We start from the raw sequence: 20,470 nt of genomic DNA, 5'->3' as shown, positions 1-20,470 counted from the left end.
TATTCCGTCTCAGCTCAGTATCAGAGCTGCACCAAGAGTCTGGGAAAATGCCAAAGCTTTTGATAGAATCTTATCCACATCAGGTTCCACATTGGGCTAGCTCCATGCATCCATATGCGTGGAATACACGGAGGTATTTGAACTCGACGTTAATACTGCCTCTGATCATCCCTTCACGACTTATATTTAACCATTCCGCGGTGACAACAGTAGCGAGCTGGTGCCACGTCTGCTTGATTTTGTGGGAAATATTTGATGCGTATTCGATTGTAAAATCACCGTCCGTGGACAGAAACAGCTGAAGGAGTGATTTCAATTCTAACTTCGCTTTATCGTTCTTCCCAATGAGCTCTTTAACGGTATCCAAGGATCCATCTAGGTCGTCGCTGTCAACGCTGTACGACTTAAGTACCCTTCTTTCCATCAGATCCGTCTCCTTTTGTCCTCGCAGAACTTTCTTCCATCTCTTGAGGCCTTCCTTCTCAGTATAGACGATTGTCGTTCCGCGGAGGAATGATGCAATCGCGTAAAACGTTTGGCATTGGAGGCTTTCTCTAATCACAGCCCATCGAGATCCGCCATGTTGCCTGCTTTAGTGTGTCAGCAAGAAATGCGTATCAGATGAGATATAAAATGAAGCGAATGGTAAACTGAATGACAGTATATACTCACAAAGTGGTCGAGTAGAGACAAGCGTGAAGTGCTGTGTCTATGGTGAAGGAACCACCACAAATTCGAGCAAAACTTGACACGAAGTCAATGACTGAAAATGGAGGGATACGAGTGTGATAGAAGAAAACAAAATTCTTGAGCCCGACGAGAAGCCGATGACTAGAAATAGCGGGATATAAGTAGGACGAAAATCGGCCTTTGTTGACAACGTGACAATGAACTAAAAGGACTAGTGGAGCTCTCGTGATCGCAGGCATTATCGCTCAATCGTTTGTTCCCCTTTGTACTCGATTAGCTTCTCTATTGGTCTTCAAGCCCCTCTACTCGCCCTGCTCACACGCCCCGAAATTACCATCTTCTTCTTCGGGCTTCGAGTCGAAGGGCAAATGGGACTATCATATGCTCTAGTTACATAAGGAGTCTGCTTAAGGATCACGCCGTCAAACGACATTCGTTTGGCAAGTCATCGTGTCGTTCGACATCTTGTATGATGATACAAGGTGGAGACAGAAATGATTGTTGTCAAGACGCCCAATGTTGTACAAATCATACTCTGCTGGCTTTCTCCGTTGCAATAATTAACAAGGACAAGACAAAGGTTGGTCGAGAATCAAGGTAGGTCACGTGAGTTTGCAAGCCCTACGACCCTTTGCATCCAGGCACTATACATAGATGACTCTGGGCAAAGGTATCATTTAGAATACTGAGGCGCTCTATATCTACCTACGAAATTGCAGCGCGACTTGAGTCGCTGATCACGAGAAATTATCAGATCCGGATTTGACTACCAAATACACCTATGTAGGCAAGCCGTGACATTGTCATTCACCACTGCTACGAACAAAAAGGACACAAGAGCATCAATATTCAAGTCCCTTGAAACTATTCGCTCATTGTCATATCTTTCGATTATCGTGAATTACATGAACGTTGCCACCGATTGTTTGCATGTAGAAATCTTGCAGACAAACGATAAGAAATCTCAAAATTCTAGGCAGATAGGTATCAGTTATGAAAAACAGTCGCTCAACCGCCCTTGACCATCTAGGTCATAGTAATTAGTCATTAAGTACAAATATCGTTGTCTATGTGACATCGGGTATTCCCTCATGTATATAAATATCGCACTGAGCGCCCGGGCAATGATCGCTCATTGCAAATGGATTGATCGCATCTTGGACTGAGTATCAAATTAGTCAGAGTGAGGGCCTTCCTTGATACCAGCTCCAGCAGCAGCAGCAGCGTTGGCCTCGATGTCGGAGTTGACGTTCTGTCGTCGGCCTTTGATAGTCTGCAACGCGAGAGAGAAGTCGTCCTCGAGGGCATACATGTACCAGTAGTACATACCTGTTCTCTGATCAGTAAAAGAAAATTTGATAAGGTCTTCAGAGAAAAATGCGTACCGCAGAATAATCCTCCACCAAGGACGTTACCAATAAAAGCAGGGATGATACCCTTCCAAATGTACAGACCAACCGAGATTCCAGGTGCATCCAACCAGATAGCCATAGGAATGAAAGTCATATTGGCGACAACGTGATCGAAGCCCAAGGACACGAAGGCAAAGACGGGCCACCAGATTCCGATAACCTTACTGGCGAGATCGCGACCCTGCATGCCGAAGAAGCAGGCAAGACAGACGAGCCAATTACAGCCGATACCGCGCAAGAACACGGTTTGCCATTCCGGTGTGACTTGTTTCTTGGTCGCGAAAGTGATTACTTCGCTCTTGTAGGGGTCGGCGCTGAAGACTTCGCCATATCCGAGGATGATGGCGACCATGAATAGGGAGCCGCACAAGTTGCCGAAGAAGGTGACGAACCAGTGAATCAGCATTTTGTACCAGGGGAGACGACGCTGAAGGGCTGCCATGGTGGTAAACTATTCCAATCAGTAAGTATATTATTGTCCAAGGCAAATGGGGACGCGTACCATGAAAGATCCAGTACAGAGATCAGCACCAGTCAAGATAATCATGCACAACCCGTAAGGAAAGACCAAGGCAGAAATGGTGCGAATCAGACCAGGCGCATTCTCCTGCCACCAGGGGGCAGTGTTGGTGCTGAGCGCAGTAGCACAAGCAAATGCAAGCAAGCATCCAGCAGAGACACCACTGAAGAAGACCTTGTCTAGGCGCATGTTGCCCTTGATTGCACCTGCGACAGTGACAGTCTCAACCACCTCGGCGGGTGTAAGACAGTTCACGGTGAAGCTTGAAGCCATTTTGACCGCTTAGAGTTCGACTTGTACGATAGAAATTGTGCCGAGAGACTCTTTTCTGAACACAAGGACGAAGCTTGAGTGTGATCGTGTCGGAAAAACAAAAAGAAAGAAACCAACTGGAATGCACGGGGGTCTTGGCTCTCTTTTATCTACAGATCCTACACGACCAGAAAAACAATCAAGCTTTTATGTTGGAGGCGCTCGTCCCACCACACCAATGCTCAACGTGCGAAAGGTGTTGTCTATCACGATGGATCTACCAATTGTCTCGTCGTCAGGGACTGATCATCGCCGTACATGGCCGGAGTATAAACCGTCGAACTTTGAAGATGATACTAAAGAAGCTATTGATTACCAAATAAACTAAGCAAATTTTTTTCCGGCGCGGGAAATGGACTGGCTCGATCTACGTCCCAATTATTGGAAATCATACAAGCATTAGTTCGACATAGTGATATCCTGGTCCGTGAAGGCCGTATGACGATGCATAGTTATATCCGTGCATTAGCTTGACCTTCGGGATGAGTAAGGACGATCGGGTAGTTCGCGCTACGGCAACCCTAACTCCCAAAAGGAGCGACGCCATACAACATCAACCAATAACAACAAAAAAGGCTCTTATCAGTGCCGAGCGCCAAGATGCTTGAATCAGCCTCTGTGGATCTTTGATCTGTGCTTTTCAGTGAAGCCTTTCCCTTATCAATGCCATGCCAAGATCTTCACGCATCTCCGCGCAATGAACAAGAGCTCCTCGTCTGAGCCAATGGGGAGAGCAGAGGAAAGACTTTCCTTCTCGTAAGCTGAACTGCTGCTTTTGTTTGTCGTTATCTTTCTTGGCTCTGTCTAGCAGTTAGAGCATTCCAGTTGGAGTTGTTGATAGTACGTAGATAAGGTGTGTCGATCGTGGAGGTGTGTGCAATAATGGGGAGAGAAGTTCAGGGTCTGACTATTGATGGCGTTGCTGTCCCGGGCTTTAATAAAGACGCTCTATAGTGATGTGTTTAATATCGAATAGACTCAGTGATACGTGATAGATTTAGGGTTATGGGGAGTATGGAGTACATGGATTAGTAAAGTATAAACGCATAGACCGGTGCTCATCTCGTGCAAACACTAAACAGCCATTGACGCATGTAAACCTTTAATCCGCATTCAGTGTTTGTTTTTATCAATGAAAACGATGATCGAAAGTGCAAACCTAGCTAGGCCAATAGAGTAGTCCTGATAAGAATGCTGAGTCTGGAGTGTCTAGGCCTTCAAGCCTCAGGCAGAAATATGGCCTTGGTCTCCAGGCATCTTTGGCCAATCCCTGTCGCATCTGACTAACCCCACCCCATCTGGAGAACAATCGTGCAAGTACGTATCATTTGGCACTGATGGGATTCTTATACATTGACCAATTGGATTTCCAACATCCGATGGTCAGAACGAAATCGCGAAAGGATCTCGGACAATCACAGCTTCTGTCTTCCATACGGACTAGTCACCGGCCATAGATCTTTCTGAATCCTGACTGGATGGGCGAAGCATCCATGCTGCAGGATAAACTCAAAACTGGCTTGTAGTGTCCCAGCTTGGTGTAAAGCACGACTCGACTGGCTCGGTCCATGGGCCGACTGCCTCCAACAAATATACGAGAAATCCACAGTCTGGAAATCATTGTTTCCTCGTGGCTTTCCTCCTGGCGTTCAGGGCCAAGAGAGATTGAAACCCAAAGAAGGATCCGCAGAAACTGCAGCAGGAAAGTCAAATCGAACTCGAGACGAATAAGCACGTGGTGAACTTGGCTAGTCTGGAGTAAGCAGATACTGATTGATAATGAGGGTGATAGCGACTTGATTAATTCATGTCATGAATTTACATAATCTTCATGCAATGACATAGACATGCATAGGAATTGTTGACCCTCACTTCCGAGGTTGAGATGTCTTTGATTTTATCGAAATCTGTAGCATGGTGATGTTGTTGCGAAAGTATGGATACACCTAGATCGGCACAACCCCCTGCTCCCAGTCCTTACGGCCGGGTATGACTCTCCAGCACCACCCACACCAACTCCTTTCCAATCCGTCCGCCTCTCTCTGGAGATATTTTCCAGTCTCGCGCTCATCGTCGTACTCCTCCACGCAAGCCCCCACGATCACCCTCTTCTTGACCTTTCGCTTGACAACTCCGCCGATACCGACGATCTCTTGTCGCAAGTAGCCAGGTTCATCATCGTGCTGATGGCCATCAGGTCGTTCGTTTAGAGAAAGCCCTTCTATCTTAGGAGGTGACGCGGCATACCCACTTAAGTGGCCATCCTGATAATTGTGATGGTGTTGAATGGTAATAGCTGAGTCGTCCGCCTCGCAATCTACTTCCAGTTCAATTGCTGAAGCAGCGAGACACTCCTCTCCTTTGCCGCACTTTACACCTTGACAACCTTCTCCAATACCCGTTCCCAGACCAGTACCAAGATACGCACCATAACGGGTACGCCAGGTCCATACTCGCCGATACGTCGAGTCATTCTTGTTCAAAGCGAGGCCGCAAATTTCGCATAACCACAATGTATCCCCGCATCGACACGGTGTGCGCGCAAAAGCTGAAAAAGTGAATGCATGCTTTTTTTGCTGCGATGTGGGCAGTTGCATGGTCGGCAACTTGCCAGCTGGAAAGAGGTGATAGGCTATGGGAGCTGCACAGCAAGTCTTGCAAAGCCGACGTAGACGATTCTTAGCCATGGAAGCTCTCGGAGGTTTGACCGTGCAGTTCTGCATCCAGGGTTTAGCACAGAAAGTTGATATCTCATTCCCAAGACTATACTAACCCGACATACTATCTTGGAGCACCGTTGGCACTCTCCAACCATATCTCGAGCACACAACCCAGATATTCCCCATCGAAGTCTGCCATTCTTGGGAGCTCCTTCATTGATCAATCGATTGGCAATTCGTGTGCCTTCCGATAACGAGGCCCCTTCTCTCATAATCTCATTTAGTATAACGTTATATTGCGTGTCACAGCGAAGAGTCCGTTTGACGAGTTGACGACTATATGGTATTAGATTGGCTCTGATTTGTCGACAAGTCCTGGAAAGAGCGTCGAGGGTGTTTAGATCTAGATATCGTGCTAGCTCCCTGACTACGCTAGTAGAAATTAGTGATGTACAACCAAAACAACCAAGGCGTGGGAGTTCATACGGATAACACGCTAAACAGCGGCTGAAGGCATCCAAATTCAGACCCTCTCGAGTTTCCAGAGACTCCTCGTCTCTGTCGATGCCGTTGAGTAGTTCATGATAGTTATTCAAGGACTGCTCGGTGTGTGTCTTCACGACCGACAGGCTTCCCTTGTTGGGGTAAGGATGTAGGATGCTTCCTGGGTGACGGTGCTGTACGTCATCGTACGAATCGCGTTCATAGTCGACAAAAACCACCATACTGTCCCGGGCAAGTTGTAAAGAGTATATATAGACAAATCATCTGAGCCGAATGGCTTATAAAAATTGTTTTCGGCTATCTCAGCGGTTCCATCGCGCCAAGTTCTAAGCTTGAGTTTTATGAAGATGGAAGGACGTTCTCAAGCCAGCTGAGACACGTCAAGGTGGGGCATGCGCCGGATAAGCAGCTTACCCTAATCCTATGATTAGAACTTGGATATAATCAGTCGCAAGAGGTTGATAATGTCATGAATTATTGTCTAATATCTATGGCTAAGCTATGGTCAAAGAGAGTTATGATCATTAGAGCTCAAGGCGCTCTATCAAACAGGATCTACCTACGCACAGGACTTGTTCGGTCTGCATTACTTACTGTTATGTCCAAGTCAGACATTCCAAATCGTGGATATCATGTCGATTTATTTGAATTTCGCTCGTGGAATGGCGAGAATACTCATCTCAAACGTGTAAATGAACAGTGAGGCCACTGCTAGAAGCCCGGCCAGTTGGCCCTCCCACCGAACGCAGTCCAATCCAGTTGGCTCATGTCAGGAAAAAAAGGCGCTTGACCTGTTATATCATGATATAATTCTGGTCGCATCGCTGTAAAGTCATTTGACAATCCAGTACTGAACGGCAGACTCTGGTTGTCATAGCCTACTGGCATCGTCGTCGAGATTGCAAGACTATCAATGGCCGTTGTCACGTTAGTATTAGCATATTCAACGGTGCCCTTCTGCGCCCGTCGTGACATCTCTGCCTGGATGTGTCGTATGGATAGAACAATTTTCGGTGTCGCCATGATCCTGCCTGATTGTATGAAATTTGCTTCACAAGCTTCCCATGCTTGAAGCACCACTTTAGCAAAAACCTGGTAAACTGGATTAACTTCTTCTGGCTGATTCTCAAACCAAGCCTCGTGATTATCGCTCAAATATTTCCATGCCTGTGGGGTCTGCTTGTTGCCAGGCCGTAGTTTTATGTCTTGGGAAATTTGAAGATATGCTGGGAAAGGAAAGTAAAATCGGTTAAACCAACGAAACCGCTTGGTCAGAGGCGAGGTCATGATCTTCGTATCACACTCTATCAAAATCAGAGCATGGAAGGTAGCAGTGTCATGTTGTAAATCTGTCTGAGTCGAGTTAGAATGCGATGAAAGATGTTCCAAGAGGCGACATTTAGCCATTTGCCCTAGTAAGCTCCACAATGTCATAAAGTGGAGAGGATTCTCTGGGTCACAGAACTTGAGATACCGACAATCTATGATTTTCTCTATCTGGGCGATTTCGCCATCCTCCGACGAGCTTTCATGCCTTTTCGCTAGCGGTTTCAGGGCAGGATTGGTGAACTCGAGGTGGAATATAGTATGACGCAAAAGATCCCAGAACCCACTTCGTGCAACGGCAAAAACTGCCTCGGTAGATGTTGCTTGCATCACCGGAGGTTCTTTCATCTCTGGCCGAAGATCGGAATCGTTCACATTGAGGGGAACTTTACAGTCCCAAGTTGGATCAAGGGCCGAGCTTCGGGAGCTAGAGACTTCATTTATGCGATGATCAAAAGTTATGATCGACCACCACAGTCTTCGACGCATCTCAGCCTCAAGGATAGAGCATTCCGCCAAGTTGGTTTCACTGTGTAAACCCATCCGTCGCGCGATGCGGATCGCAATGCCGAGCATTGATGCTAGAGACTGGGGAACTGTGCTGAAGCTGACAGAGACCTGCAACCATTAACATAAGAATCCCCGCATGACTGATAGCCAATCTCACCAGATAAAGATACAGCGCTGTCAAACAGTCACGATCGCTGGTCCGTAAGAATCCACACCCCAACAGCGCTTGCTGGCAGCCGAAATGAAACCTTAACAAGAGACCTTCCCTCGAAGAATGGAACATGGTTTGGCATTCGTCTCCAGTGAGACTTGTCACTGCGGTAGAGTAGATGCCGAACATGAGGGCCTCCAAATTTGGATGTACATTTTTGAGATTGCTTGCAGCTTCAATAATGCGCGCTTGTAGAGTTGGGGTGTGCGTAACCTTGAGCAGTGGGTTCACGTTGTCCAGATAAMCCTGCCATAATCTGAAGATCTGAATTGCATCGGGATGAATAACAGACAGGTCGACAGTGGGATCGCGTGATCCAAACAACAGGTTATCATCTTTTTGAGTGGTTTCCTCCCATGCCCGTTTGACCTCTGTTTCCCGCACATAGTCGTGTGAAGACTCACTGTCATTTTCGGGATCTCGAAACTGTCGCCCTTATCAGTACAATATAGCACCGGTTGAAATGGCAATCGTACTCCTCGGCTCATCGCATGCCAAATATTCCTGCACAAACGTCAGTCAATGCGGAACATCGATAACTGACGGTACATACTTGGCTCCATAGCTTTTCTCAGAGCCCAACGGTGTCGATGGTACCGAATCTGCTCTGCCAGTTTCTGGTACTAGTCTCTCCATTTCATGGTCACTTTCCACGTCAAGCCTTGCCTTCCCCACAATCGCATCACTGTGGATTGGATCGAAGGATATTTTGTTTTGGCGCAACAACTCCTCGTAGTTGTGGAGACGGTCGAGAAGCTCGCGTTCAGGGAATCTGCGTCTTTTCCGGCGTCGAGCAAGTGTGGCTGGCACACACTGTGCCTGTGAACGAACACAATTTGCACATGGAAATTTTCGGTCACACTTCACTTTTCTCTGTTGACAGAGAACGCATGCGAGCACTCGTTGTGGCTTCAGTGGGAGGGAGGGCTGCGGCGGCGCATCGGACGACATATCGGCGGATTACCTGCGCATGGATTTCACTCTGATTTGGTCGTGTACTAGCCATGTAATTCCACGCGCGGCCCAGGCTGGATGAAATCAAGATGAGGATGCCATATTGGTCTCGGAGTCGAGGACAATCGCAATTGTGAGCTTAAGGTTTCCAGCAGATCTCGCTAACGTCATCCGGAAGGTGGGAATTCCTGCCTGAGGCATCAAACTACAACCATGGAGAAGCGGCGGTTCCTGATAGATTGATTGTTGGAGAGATTTGAGATTTGAAAGCCTACCTAGGTAGAGTTAGCAGTCAAGATGATTTGCTTACGCCTCTCAAATCCATGGGGAGGAACCCACTATGACCCACGAGATAACAAATACGGCAGGKGGTTAACCCGCAAAACCCCTAAGTTTGTGATATATCGGGAGGGGTTCCGTGAGCACGTCACATGTGTACAACCGATGATAAAGAAGACAACTCCTTCCTCACACAACTCAACTGAAGAAGCCACCTGGACTAGTCGCAGCCAGATATATCCACTACACTAAAGTATCGTTTCGTCAATCGTTCACGGACATCAAACACTATGCTTAGTGCCAAGGCTGTATACCCGGCGTCAACGCCGAGATATGCCGACTTCGCGAGTCGGAGAAGCACTGTTCACAGCACGAATGGTATCGTAGCTTGTACCCAGCCCCTGGCGGCGGCGGCTGGCCAGAAGATTCTGAGTCAAGGGGGCAATGCAGCGGTATGTTACGACTTTACACTAGAAATGGGATCGAGAACTAATTGATAATGCTTAGGATGCTGCTGTGGCAGTTGGTAATACCCCATACTGCTCTTAACGAGAAGATACGATGCTAACATGAATCTAAAGCCGCGGCTCTCAATGTCACTGAACCAACCTCAACAGGCATCGGAGGCGACATGTTCTGTCTTTACTACAATGCCTCAACCAAGAAGATTCATTCTTTGAACGGCTCAGGTCGGTATGCAGCCAATGCCTCACTAGAGAAAATTCGCGAGGATCTCGGGTTGTCAGCGAACGATCCAGGTGCTATTCCATTAAACAGCGCGCTCGCAGCTACAGTCCCTGGTGCTGCCGCAGGCTGGATCGATACAATTGAAAAATTCGGCAGTGGAAGATTGTCAGTACAACAGATTTTGACACCAGCGATTGAGCTTGCAGAGAAAGGTTTTCCTGTGTCTGAGTTTGCTTCAAATTTTGTAAGCCAGTCGAAATTGAGACTCGATATATGCATCAACTAATTAGCGGTTTAGTGGCACAACGGTGAGAAGCTGCTTCGTGATGCATCTCCAAACTTCAAGGAAATGCTCAAGCATGATCCCTCTGCACCAGACGGTGTCAGGGCACCCAACCCTGGAGAAATACTTAAAAACCCCTCGTTGGGCCGAACGTTCAGAACCTTGGCTGCTGAAGGAAAGAAAGGCTTCTATGAGGGGCGCATTGCTGAGGAGGTTGTGAAAGTGCTGAAAGATCTTGGAGGATATCTTGCCCTAGATGATTTGAAGAATCATGCAGACAGAGGAAGCCAAGAGACAGACGCGATTTCACTCATATTTAGAGGACAAGGCGTAGGGAAGCAAGGTGTCGCTAGCGACGGCAGTGAAGGTGGTGTTGAAGTATGGGAACATCCTCCAAATGGCCAGGGAATTGTAGCCTTGATGGCTCTTGGTATCCTCGAGGAACTAGAGCGCACGGGAAAAATCCCACACTTCTCTCTGGAACAGCATAATTCAGCCGAATACCTTCATGCTGTGATCGAAAGTCTACGAATTGCCTTTGCCGATGCCAGTTGGTGGGTAGCTGATCCAGATGTCGAGAAAGTGCCTACAGAGGAGCTGATCTCTCGTCCATATTTGACTGAACGAGCAAAGCTTTTCGATCCCAGCAAAGCATCCGATATCTTGGACCACGGTAGCCCCGCTCACAATCACTGTGACACGGTCTATTTTGCCGTCACTGATAAGGATGGAAATGGCATTTCCTTCATAAATAGCAATTACGCCGGATTCGGTACTGGTATAATCCCAGCTGGGTGCGGTTTCACCATGCAGAACCGAGGTTCAAACTTCTCGCTACAGGCGGGACACCCAAATGTCCTGGCTCCGAATAAGCGCCCTTATCACACCATCATCCCCGCTATGATCACCAATTTGGATGGATCACTTCATTCCGTCTACGGAGTCATGGGTGGCTTCATGCAACCCCAAGGTCATGTACAGGTTCTACTGAATATGTTGGCATTTGGCTATAGCCCCCAAGCGGCACTAGATTCCCCACGCATTTGCATAGGTGCGGGGATGCCTGAGGAAGGCAAAGTGTTGGACCGCACGGTTTATGTTGAGGAGGGCATCAGCGATGAAACCGTCAACGGCCTTCGAAAGCTTGGACACCAGGTTGAAGTATTGACTGGACATCGGCGGGGKATGTTTGGGCGCGGCCAATTGATAAGGGTCCATTACGATGATGGCCAATTGGTCTATAGTGCCGGAAGCGATCCAAGGGGTGACGGCCTGGCTATTCCGTTGTAGCCGGGAGAGAAAAGAAATCATATGTCGTTGACGCGTTTGTAGGCGAGAATTTGTCGGGATCTCATCATTGGCTGCATCATGCATAAACATTGAACTAAGCAGATGATCGTGGGATGTATCTATCTTCTCTGTCTCGGTCCAGTCTGGAAAACAATGACTCCATGCGCCTTTATCACCACTTTGACGGACACCAGTAGGAGTGTAGTAGATTCCAGCCTGTAGTAATCAACGGGCATGCATGCTGTGTTGCACTTGACGCGGGTGTCTGAAATGTGATCTCATGACCGAAGCAAGGGTCATTGCTTCGAGACAAGATGTCTAAGCAGCATGGCATGTATGCTCCGGTTGTGTCCTGAGCAGTAGATGTTTTTAATTTTGTAGACATTCCAGAAACGACCATGCACTACAAAGGGGTAAGTATCATCGTAGCACAATCACATTGAGACCTTGACAAGTTGACGATGCATTTCCCAGTTTCCAAGGGGTGAAAAGGCAGAAGGCGAACGAGCCAATCAGAGCCTGCCAGAACATGCATGGTGCGGGCCGTTGCGGCGCCTAATGCGCCTTTCCGCTTTGGGAGCGCTATATCGTTCTTTATTGGCTTAACTCATCAAGCTAGTACGTACTAATACTAGCGGATCCATGCCAACTCAGAGTCCCCATGAGCTTCCTTCCTTCCCTCCTTCTGGTCGTTCTTTCCATCGGGCAACAGTCAACATCGCTACTGCCACTCGATGAATACTTCTGATAGATATTCTTGCCATTGACTCTGGAGACTTTGCAATTGTCTGAAACAAGTATCTATATCTGCCATGACTCGTCTCCTGCGACAATCGCTGGGCAGCTGTCAGATCTCAATTGCAATGTGGAGACCAAGCGGAGCCCTGAACTGGGCATCAGTCAACTCGGCGGGGTGTCTTGCATGAAGTGTCGCTTCACTTTGAACGACCGCTTGATTGGCATGACTTGCTGCAGGTTCATTATCTGACCAGCGTGCCGGTTTTGGGTGGTAATCATCCTGCATGATGAACAGTTTCTCTAATTGGCCCAATCGAATTGAAAAAAAAAAAAACAGGCGTCGGGCAGGAACCTTGGAAGACGCGAGAACATCAACAGTACTCCGTATGATGGAGATACTACGGTACCAACATTGAGTCAAACTGAATTACACGTACAATCGACACCTGGCGGTAATTAATAATACGCTGCACAGGTTCCACCATTGGCACTGATCGAATGATCAGGAGAGGCCAGATGGCGTGCCTTACACCGGGTCCAGAAGCACTTTGTTGTCAAACGACGGAGCACCAGTATGTCATCGACTTCGGAACAGACAGACATCAAATTAGGGTACTGCTGTGGATCTATGCCAGTCTCAAACAGGCAGCATAGCACTATTCCTAATGCGATGCCACGATGCATCCCACCCTCATCCAGCTTGGGTGACAACCCGCTGTTGCCGGGGAGGAAAATCGCTACCCAGTTTCTGCCGGATGAGTGTTTTGTGATTATGTGTACATTCTTTCAGTCTTTTTATAACAGACAAATCAATTCAAGACGTGGCCCCAGTGGCGTTATCAATTGAAAAAGCGCCCTTTTATCCGTTTGACTCACATCTATTGGGGGTTTCGAAGATTTATTCTCTGGTTCGTCGCATTACAATTTTTAACCATTATCACTCGATATTCCATTTCGTGATTTTTTGACAAGGGTCTTCTCAGGAACAGCCATTCCGAATCCGTCTAGGAGCCTTCGACAAGACAAGACTTTCGCTTTGTGTGATACATCGACCTGAATTTTAGTTTGTCATTTGCATTTGCTACCACAAGCTATTGATTCGGGTGATTATCCTGCAGTTGCCGTCATACTCTGTCCACGCCTAATCGCCAACTTTCTACCCCTTTATTTGTGGCCTGTCTACGAGCATGGGCAAGAAAAAAAATAAGAAGAAGACTGCCTTCACACCATTTCCTGTTGACCCCCAAGCCTTTGTAGATGGCAACAATGAAGTACGCACAAGTTCCCATATTTTCATATCAAAAGTTTGATAGTAATCACCACTATCAAACATTTGATCGTCAAACCCTCAGCTTCACGTATCATCCCATTGTCCCCAAACCCTCGGTGTCGCTGCCGTTGGAAGACGAGAAGAAAGAGGAGAAAGAGATAGCTGCTGACACTGAACCGGAAAAGGGGGGCGTTGAACAGACTACCGAGGAGAATTCTCCCAAGCCTCCAGAAGAATCACCTTCGCCCGATGACGATAGTAAGTTTATATCAAAGTCATACATTCCTCACATGCTTATGTTATATACAGCCCCGACTCCAAACCCACCGGCGGAAACCAAAGATGAAGAACCGGCCCCTCAGAATGAGGAGAAGACCGAAGATCAAGAGAGTGGAGGAGACGCCATTGCTAATGGCGATTCGACTGAAGCCACCGATGCACCAGCAGAACCTGTAGAGAAAGAAGGAAGCGAGAATGATACACCACCGGAGGCGCCAGCAGACGAGGATGCTCCAAAAGAAGACACCCCACCAGCTGAAGATGCTCCGCCCAAAGAGGATCCACCAGCAGAGGATGCTCCCTCAACAGAAGATGCCCCACCAACGGAAGACTCTCTATCAGCAGAGGATGTTCCAGCGACAGAGAACGCCTCGCCGGTAGAAGATGCTGCGCCCACGGAAGCGGAACCTGCAGAGTCCGCTTCAGAAGAAACACCCACTCCAGAACAAACTTCCGAAGAGACGCAGAAAGAAGCGGCTGTCCCGGTAGAAGAGCAACCTGCAGAAGGAAATCCGCCGGAGGACGCAAAAAGGGAGGAGCCAGCACCTACTGATGACGCAGCAGAGAATCCATCAGCAGAAGAAGCATCGACGGAAACCCCTCCAGCGGCCTCTCCAGTGGAGGAGGCAGGCCCAGAAGCGGAGGCTACAAAGGCCGAAGAAGATCAACCCGCCGAGCCTGTCAAGCCTGAAGAGACTCCAGCAGCAGAGCCGACAACGGAGGCGCCGAAGGATGGAACTACAACCGATGAGCCACCTGCTGAAGAAGAGACACCTAAGGCAGAGGAACGGGCGGAGACTGAACAGCCAGTTGAAGCAACAGAACCCGAACCTGTTAATGAGGAATCAGAAACTGCGGAGCCAGCCAAAAGCGAGCCGACTGGTGACAACTCCAAGAAGAACAAACGGAAAGAGAAGAAGGACAAGAAGAACAAAAAGAAAAACGGTGGTTCCTCTCCTCCAGTCGAGTCTCAGCCAGAGCCAGAACCAGCACCAGAAGCTGCTGTAACACCTAAAGAACCGCCCGTCGAAGAAGCTCCTGCAGTTGATCTTCTGGTAGAAGAAACGGCCGTCGAAGAGCCACCAAAATCAGCAGAGGAGTGGGAGAGCTTTGGTGGTTCGAAAAAATCGAAAAGAAAAAACGCTAAAAAAGGCAAGAGAAAGGATCAGGTTCAGGCCACCCCAGTCGAGGAGCCGCCTGAAGAAGCGCCGCCAGAACCAGCACCCGCACAAGAACCTGCTGCAGAGTCGCCCGCGGTAGAAGATACAGGACAAACAGTACCGGAAGATCCACCGGTCTCGGAGGAACCAGATACTGAGGAAAAGCCCTCCACGGAAGAGAAGGTCGAATCATCTGAACAGGAAGCATCCTCACCTAATGAGGTGCCCAAAGACGTTCCTTCAGAAGACCCGGTAGAAGCTGCTCCGACTTCTGAGGCGGTAGTCGAAACCGCGGTTGAAGAAGCCGCTCCTAGCCAGGAAGAAGCTGCAGACAGTCCTACACCTGAAGCTCCTGCCGAGACATCCGAAGAGACTCCGGCTGAAGAGGCGACCGAGGAAGTCAAAGAAGAAATTGCAAACTCTACACCGGAAAATCTCGCAGAGGCACCTACAGAGGAGACTGTCGAGGAAGCCAAGGACGATGTATTTTCAGATGCTTCTGCAGATGCCCCTCTAGATGATACTCCAGCTACTCCAGCCAAGGAGGACTTAGAGGAAAGAGATCCTGTCGACGACATACTCGACGACTGGGAACTGGACGACGAATACGACGAAGATTCTTCCCCAACTCATGACGAAAAAGCAAATGACAATGGTAAGGAAAACCCCGATTCATGAAACCCTGATTTGGAATCTTACGCGTTGTGTTAGATGATGACAAGTTCTCTGAAATTGACTTTTCTGCAGAACAAGATAGTATTGAAGCAGAGAAAGAAGCCGAAGCAAGGCAAGCCGAGGAAGACGCCGAAGTAGATGCGTTTGAGCCGGCCTTACATGAGGAGGATCATATAGATGTGCATGACGACGGCCCGACAGTTGCTGAAGTGGAAGAGTCTGCTGCCGCGGAACCCGAGGCGCCAGAAGCCGCGGCGGAGGTTGAGGAGGTAGTCGAAGCTGAAGAGTCGGTTCCCGCAACGGAAGAGGCTGAACCAGAGGTAGCAGTAGAGCCCGCTGCCGATGCTCTAGATCCTGAAGGGGAATCTACACCCGCTGAAGAAATCGCGGTTGCTGAAGAAACTGTGACAGACAACCAATCCGCCGATGATTCACTCGCCGAAGAAAACCCAGCGGAAGCAGAAGCTGTATCTGAAGAACCTGTTGAAGCTCCTACCGAAGCAGAAGCTGCAGAAGAGCCGGCTATAGAAGATCCTGTTCCTGAGGAAGCACCAGCCCAAGAGGCATCAAAGGAAGAGGTCGTCGAGGAACCCACACCAGAGCCTGCTGCAGAAGAGGCCATTGTTGTGGATGAACCTAAAGAAGAGCCTGTCGAGGAACCAGCTCCCGCAGAAGAAGCTGTGGACGCTTTGGCAGAGGAGCCAGCTGAAGAGCCAGCCACAGATTCTGCACCTGAGGAACCAGCAGCGGAAGAGCCTGCTCTCGAGGAAACACCAGCTTCCGAACCAGTGGCCGAAGAACCGGCTGCTGAAGAGTCTCCGGCCGCTGAGCCAGTAAAAGAAAATCCTACTGCTCCGGATGCGCCAAAGGAAGAGCCTGCGGTAGAAGTAGTTACAGAAGAACCGCAGGCTGCTGAACCACAACCGGAGCAGGCCCCAGCCGAAGAAGCTCCTGCTGAAGAACAAGCACCAGCATCAGAGGAAGTGGCTGAGCAATCTGCCGAAGCCGAAGCTGCTGAAGCTCCACCTGTCAAAGATGTTCCTGCAGAAAGTCCCCTCGAACCTGCTAGCGATGAGCCGGTAGCAAGGGAAATCCCTGTGGAAGAGCCTACAGAGCCTGCAGAGCCCACACCTGAAGCAGAGATTATTGACCGGGTACCTCAAGAGGTTGAAACTGTTGAGCGAGTGCCTCAAGAAGTTGTCGAAGCAAGTCCTGGTGAATCAGCTGTTGTTGATGATGACCAACCCGTCGTTGAACGTGGACCTTCTTCTCGCAGAAGACGACGTCACACTTCTGGCTGGAGTCGCGACAGACCTTCAAGAACCTCCATGGAAGCGAGCAGAGGCCAATCGGACCGCCCCAGGGAAGCCAACAAACTTCAACTGGAACGTCCGAAGGGCGACAGTGGTTTACTGAAGAATCGATGGGCAATGGCCCTCGAGGAAGCCCGGCGACAACAAGAAGTTAAGCAACGCAAGGAGGCAAAACTCAAGCTTGAACGAGCACAGGAGAAGCAAAGACAAGAAGAAGTAGCTCGACGCGCCAAACTAGAAGCCGAGAAGGAAAACCTGCGGGAAGCCGAACGCCGCAAGAGCAAGGATATTAGCAGAAGCAGTGGTCGAACAAGACGGCAGTCATCCGACCACTCTTCCAGAGACAGCCGACACAAGAGGCGAGAAGCTTCACCGAAGCCGGAGTCCGAACCTATTGCGCGCAAGGTGATTGAATCCTTGACTACGGGTGAATCAGACACTAATGGTCCGCTACTCAAGATCAATGCCACCAAGGCTGTTGCCGCTGTGCCCCCACTTGAGCCAAAGCAGATGCGTAGATCATCCACGCATCATTCGGGCCATAGTCGTCGCTCTCAAGAGGAGAAGAGATCTAGCGGTTCCAGAGAGGAGGCGAGACGAGACCGACCGCATCGCTCTGAACGTCGAAAGGAGGAGCCTGCAGAAGAAAGACGACGACATCACGACGAGCGTCGAAGAGATGACCGTGCTACTGAACATGAGCGCAGTACTCGTCGACCGAAGCCAGAACAGAACTCAAAGTCAGGATCCGGTTCTGGGTCGGGATCTCGACTAAGTGGTTTGTTCAAATCGATTAGGGTATTTTAGACTGGATTTCTTTCTCATTTTTTTTTTTTTKTTAACGTTGTTTTCTCGGACCGAGACTGTATATTTCTGGTTGCTTGCTTTGTGTTTTGAAGTTTGACAAACGTGCATTGTGTTGCGGAATTCGGGAGCGTTTACTCTTCTACTGTGTACTTATTTATAAATATTGCTCCGATGAGCATTGGCTTTGGTTGACTGTAACGGCTGGGACTTGACGAATTCATGATGATTACGATATATGTATAGGCCATCTACAAAGAGCTCGAATGATCTCTATGAAGTAAATAACAACTTGTCACAATATTTTTGGGGGAAGGTAGTTCCATTCTTCGGCCCACTTTCATGTTTGAATTTTGAGGGATGCCAATCCAGCTCTTCGGCCAAGAGAAGACTGTGTCTAATTGGTAATATGTGAAGGAAATTCCTTTCGGATTACCGAGAGCTGCAAAGGGGCGTATGGGCTTTTTGCCCAAGAAAATGACTATGGTGCGTCTGGTAGAAATATTTATGTATTCGGATGATGCATACCTAGGTATTGACGGTTTTGTATTCCATGGCTCGATTGCTGTAGTTTCAATGTTTAATATGCTGAAAAGCTATGCTTTTATCTACAATTTATCCATAATGGTAAGCAGAGTCCTCCTCCGTACAAAACCGTGGGCTTAATGATCAATACCCCTCTCCCTCCATCTTGGCCCATACTTCTTCATAAGCAGCAAAACAGTCACACCAGAGATGAAGCTGACGAGAGCTAAGATTGTGAACAACCACCCGTTCCCAATACCAGAGATGATCGGAGACGTAACTACCGTTCCAACGCAGGAGAAGATGTTCCGAACGAAGTTGTTGAGAGCCACGCCAGCAGATGATTTGCGGGACAAGATCTCGGTGAGCATTGTGGTCACAAGACCGAAGATTAGCATGCAACCTATTCCGAAGCCGAAGTTCGCAATCATCTATCGAGATAGTTAGTTTCTCATAGTACAATAAAGCGTTTCCAGAGCAGGGGTGGAGGTTCATACCGGCACGATCCAATGCACATGGTATTCCACGGTCCATCCATACATAAGCAGCGCAGCAGGGTAGATGCAAGCACCCAACCAAGCATTCTCCTTCATACGGTCTTCGGGAATATAAATCGGGCGTCCCTTTTCGTCGAATCGACCTGCTTTGACAGCCTCGCGATGCATGATTTTATCCATCCATCTGCCGCCAAAGAGACTTGCAAGGAGGTATCCGAGCGAGTTGGGAAGGTAAAGTAAACCCAGTATCACTGTTGAAAAGTTGTACGGCGCAGCTCCGAATGTCTCCTGAATGCTAATGTTGAGCACATACAAAGAACCAAAAGTGATGGCCGCGTAGTAGATAGTCAAGGCGATTGGGATGAATCTCAGATACAAAATAATCGACAGTGGGTCAACGAGTGTCATTTTCAAAGTTTTGAGGAGCTTGGCGCTGTTTTGAGCAACTTTTGAGGATACGCGGCTGGTACTTCTCTCTAGGGTTTCTTCCGTTGCTGGGTCCGATTGTAAGATAGGACTCTTCCGTACGGCCAGTGTTTCCGGTAGGCCAAACAGAATCAGGACCCAAACGACACCGCCAAATATCACCATGAACCACATGGTGCTCCGCCAACCCCATTTCTCAGCTAATGCACCGCCGATAATAGGCGCGAATAGAGGACCGCAAAGGGGTCCAATGTAGAAATAGCCCATTGCCTGGCCTCGCTCTCTGATTTCCCAGATATCTGCTATAGTGCCAGCGCCAACGGCTTGAACGGATGCCTAGAAATGGTCAATAATCAATGTTTCAAAAGTTTCCAATGAGAAGACTCACCGATGCTCCGCCTGCCAACATGCGCATTACAATTAGCACACTAATGCTATGAGAGATAGCGCTAAGCACATTAAACAGCACAAAAAGCGCAAAGGAGACAATATAAATTGACCGTCGTCCAAAGGCTTCACTGAACGACGACCACCACAGCGGGAAAATCGACATGGCCAGCATGTACAAGGCAATGGACAAATTAACAATGGTTGACGTCGAATTGAGATCAGCCGCAACTTGATGTAGCGAAGGCAGGAAAATGGCTGATCCCAGCGGCGCAGCGACACCACCCACGGCAGCGATGGCAGTGATGTACCATTTCGTTCGGCGCGGGTATGTCTTTCCATTCTCTATCTCGGGGATGAGTGCCAACTGAGCAAAAAGTCCTCGACGTTTGAGTCGGGGGACTGTTACGGGAGGGCCGATTTCTGTTGTGATGCGTCGAACAACTTCTGAAGTCCCTTCTAGTTCTTTGTTGTCTTTGTTATCGTTGCTGTTGTTGGCGGCTTCAGATATCGTTGATGCATCGGAATGTTCGTCTTCCTCGACAATAGCCTCATGTTCGGTTTCAGGATGTTGATCCTCTTCATGCACTTCTTTTTCACTCGAATTTCGTCCATTATCGGTAATTTCACTCGGCTCTATGTTTTTACCCCCCGGTTCTTGGTCTTTGCTGGGCGGATGCATGCTTGCTAGACTCGGCTATAGATCTGTATAGCAGGCGGATAAGTATCCGTCGGACGTTGTCATCCCACCAATTCCC

General features: G+C 48.6%; 5 protein-coding genes across 5 annotated transcripts; 2 read left to right on the top strand and 3 right to left on the bottom strand.

The window, feature by feature from the left end:
* Positions 1 to 1,864: 1,864 nt before the first annotated feature.
* BHQ10_004711 (uncharacterized protein) lies at positions 1,865 to 2,895 on the bottom strand (the record flags this gene model as incomplete). The annotated part of the gene is made up of 3 exons (XM_040877107.1): positions 1,865 to 2,019; positions 2,076 to 2,553; positions 2,605 to 2,895. The coding sequence occupies 3 exons, from the start codon at positions 2,893 to 2,895 to the stop codon at positions 1,865 to 1,867; spliced, it is 924 nt and encodes a 307-aa protein (XP_040733215.1).
* Positions 2,896 to 4,880: 1,985 nt separating this feature from the next.
* On the bottom strand, positions 4,881 to 9,096 carry BHQ10_004710 (uncharacterized protein; the record flags this gene model as incomplete). Its single annotated transcript, XM_040877106.1, has 6 exons — positions 4,881 to 5,651; positions 6,981 to 8,042; positions 8,092 to 8,571; positions 8,622 to 8,649; positions 8,699 to 8,964; positions 9,034 to 9,096. 6 exons carry the CDS (start codon positions 9,094 to 9,096, stop codon positions 4,881 to 4,883), a joined length of 2,670 nt encoding a protein of 889 aa, XP_040733214.1.
* A 572-nt stretch (positions 9,097 to 9,668) lies between these two features.
* Positions 9,669 to 11,638, top strand: BHQ10_004709 (uncharacterized protein; the record flags this gene model as incomplete). Its single annotated transcript, XM_040877104.1, has 4 exons — positions 9,669 to 9,830; positions 9,886 to 9,904; positions 9,960 to 10,309; positions 10,364 to 11,638. 4 exons carry the CDS (start codon positions 9,669 to 9,671, stop codon positions 11,636 to 11,638), a joined length of 1,806 nt encoding a protein of 601 aa, XP_040733213.1.
* Positions 11,639 to 13,633: 1,995 nt separating this feature from the next.
* BHQ10_004708 (uncharacterized protein) lies at positions 13,634 to 17,848 on the top strand (the record flags this gene model as incomplete). Its single annotated transcript, XM_040877103.1, has 4 exons — positions 13,634 to 13,904; positions 13,956 to 15,740; positions 15,797 to 17,587; positions 17,658 to 17,848. 4 exons carry the CDS (start codon positions 13,634 to 13,636, stop codon positions 17,846 to 17,848), a joined length of 4,038 nt encoding a protein of 1,345 aa, XP_040733212.1.
* A 691-nt stretch (positions 17,849 to 18,539) lies between these two features.
* Positions 18,540 to 20,394, bottom strand: BHQ10_004707 (uncharacterized protein; the record flags this gene model as incomplete). The annotated part of the gene is made up of 3 exons (XM_040877102.1): positions 18,540 to 18,833; positions 18,900 to 19,661; positions 19,714 to 20,394. 3 exons carry the CDS (start codon positions 20,392 to 20,394, stop codon positions 18,540 to 18,542), a joined length of 1,737 nt encoding a protein of 578 aa, XP_040733211.1.
* Between the last annotated feature and the right edge of the window lie 76 nt (positions 20,395 to 20,470).

The sequence above is a fragment of the Talaromyces amestolkiae genome, assembly GCF_001896365.1.
Source record: "Talaromyces amestolkiae strain CIB chromosome Unknown scaffold8.1, whole genome shotgun sequence".
In the NCBI taxonomy this organism is placed as follows: Eukaryota; Fungi; Ascomycota; class Eurotiomycetes; order Eurotiales; family Trichocomaceae; genus Talaromyces; species Talaromyces amestolkiae.
Note: the sequence above shows the minus strand (reverse complement) of the source record. Positions and strands in the feature narration are given on the sequence as shown.